The sequence below is a fragment of the Alosa pseudoharengus genome, unplaced genomic scaffold (genome assembly GCF_046254945.1).
Source record: "Alosa pseudoharengus isolate Yale_2024_CS ecotype anadromous, Long Island Sound unplaced genomic scaffold, YU_APseudo_1.1 YU_APseudo_1.1_scf_11, whole genome shotgun sequence".
In the NCBI taxonomy this organism is placed as follows: Eukaryota; Metazoa; Chordata; class Actinopteri; order Clupeiformes; family Clupeidae; genus Alosa; species Alosa pseudoharengus.
The window spans coordinates 16868443-16870942 of NW_027468576.1; the positions used below are offsets into that span (position 1 = coordinate 16868443).

Sequence of the window (2500 nt, forward strand, 5' to 3'; positions counted from 1 at the left end):
ACACACACACACACACACAGAGAGAGAGAGAGAGAGGCCACAAATATACATATAGTGTACTTAGTCTAGGACTACGTCCTCATTGCAGCTAATCCTACAGTATACTGATTATTGTTTTATTGTGCTTGTCTCTCCCTCCACTGAGAAGAAACAGAGGCTCTCAGGCTTGCTTAAGAGGAAGGGAGGATGCTGTATATCTCAGTGTAGAGGGCATGTATAGGTATAAACAGTGCCTATATGTCCATTCCACGCGGAGATGTGGATGTTTGTGCCTCAGTTCATGTGTGTGTGTGTCTGTGTGTGTTTCTCTCCTCCCTTATCGGCTGCAAAATTCCACACTGTGTCTGTTAATCATGCTCCCCCTCAGCATGGAATGCCAGAGGGGCAGAGAAATAAACTGTCAGGATTGAGAGAGAAAGAGAGGGAGAGAGAGAGAGAGAGAGAGAGAGAGATAGAGAGAGATAGAGGACAGAGGGAGAGGTGGGGGAGAACGACTGACGGCCTTGAAGGGGAAATTGTGTGTCCCTGCCTCTCTCTCTCTCTCTCTCTCTCATTTTCTCTCTGTCTTTTTCTTTCTCGCTCACTCTGTCATTCTCCATCATCCTGTGTGTAAGACTGTGTGTGCTTTCCCTTGGCCCTTCATCATGGAGAACAGAGCCAGGTTTATCTTCAGCATGCTAAAGATCACTATCGCTAATCCAAGCACCCAAAGCTGACAGTGTACACCATGTGATACTACAGTGTTTAATCTGCCAGGTCACGGGTGGGATGAAATATTCAGGATGATTATTTGTCAAAATGCAAGGCGAATAAAAATGTTTGTGTGTGTAATTTGTGTGTGTAGTGTGCGTGTGTGTGTGTGCCTGTGTGTGTGTGTTTTGCTATTTATGTGTGTCCATGGCTATTTATCTATTTATGAGTGTTTGTGTATGTTTTGTGAATCTGTGTGTGTGTGTGTTTGTGTGTGTGTGTGTGCCATCATGCTGCCTTGAGCCCTCAAAAAATCTAAATGTTTATGTGACTTTGCCATTGTCTGAGGTTTCATACAAATGCCTGTGTTTGGCTTTATAATTGAAAGGAATAAAACAGTGCACAGCTTTCAGATGATGCTTTGTTTTGAACACACTCTCTCCCCCTCTCTCTCTCTCTCTCACACACACACACACACACACACACACACACACACACACACACACACACACACACACACACAGCTCTCTCTCCCTCAGGGCCCAGTCCTGAAGCGTGCTTTGGACTTTTCCCTTCCATAAACATGCCTTGTAAGAATGTAAACATGTCATCCTCCATACAGCACCAGTTCAGCAGCTGCACCACCACCACCAGAGGCCTGGAGTGGGCCCTGCAGCCTGGAGGCTCTAAAAGGCCTCCAGCGCTAACGCTAACATTAGCGCTCTATAAGCACACACACACACACACACACATCACTCCTATCAGAGGTGACCAGAAGACTACACAGTCCAGTCAGTATTGGAAAACAACAGCGTGATGATGATGAGGCAACGTGGCGGCACTCCAAGCAAGAAGGTTGTTTGGTATGTAAATCTGACTAACAGAGTTTCCTCAATTGCATTAGCTGGGACTTAACTAACCTTATAAGGACATGACAACACAGTGATAGCCAAGTGATTCATCAGAGCCAAATAGAAAAAAAAAATCTACTCTGCCCACGCTTAGATTAAGAATTATTTATGAACTGTTGACACCGGAGGTGGACATCCCAGTTTAAGAAAGTACAAGTCTTAACACATTATTTGTTCCAACCCGTCAAAAATCGTTTGCACAATTCTTCTAAACAAATGAGCACAATTCTTCAGTCAAGTAGATCACCTGATTAGTGATGTCACCTGTGTGGGATGTCCACCTCTGATGGACAGATAGACTGAATGAAGAGGTAATGAGTGAATGCAGGGGTATACATTAATGTAGAGGGACATTGGTCCTGAGCAACGCAGTGGATTGTGGGTACTCACATGACACCGTTGCCTTTGGGCAGACCCATGGAGTTGACTGACGGGCTGGTGGGCGTGGCGGGCAGGACGGACACCAGGAAGTTGGCGGGTGAGTTGGGGGTGGAGGTGAAGGGGGAGGACCGGTCGGAGAGCGTGGGGCTGGCGGAGACGGGCGGAGGAGGGGGCGGCGGTGGCGGGGGGAAGTCTGACGCGGGCGACGTCACGCTGCTGCTGCCGGCGCTGCTCAGGAAGGGCGGAGGTGGCGGGGGGAAGGAGGGAGAGCTGGGAGACTCCACGCTGCCCGCTTTGGCCAGGCCTGGCGCCGGCGGCTGATAGGGGGGCAGCGGGATGCGGCCGAAGGGCTTGTGGGAGCTGGGCGGCGAGAGCGGCGAAGGCAGGCTGGAGCCTGAGGAGTTGGAGGACTGCGTGGCGTAGCCCCCCATCGGACCCCCGCCGCCCCCACCACCACCGCTGCTGCTGCCCCCAGGGCTCTGGGCGGCGATGAACTGCTTGGGCCGGGCGTAGTTGAA

General features: G+C 50.3%; 1 protein-coding gene across 5 annotated transcripts in view; it reads right to left on the minus strand.

Moving 5' to 3' along the window:
• Positions 1-2500, minus strand: part of palld (palladin, cytoskeletal associated protein) — a 91072-nt gene that overhangs the window by 16295 nt on the left and 72277 nt on the right. For all 5 annotated transcript variants that reach the window (XM_076278157.1, XM_076278159.1, XM_076278158.1 and 2 more), the window contains one exon: positions 1992-2500. This exon is cut by the window's right edge and continues 205 nt beyond it. In XM_076278157.1, the coding sequence (XP_076134272.1) occupies positions 1992-2500 (509 nt within the window). The remainder of the gene's footprint in view (positions 1-1991) is intronic.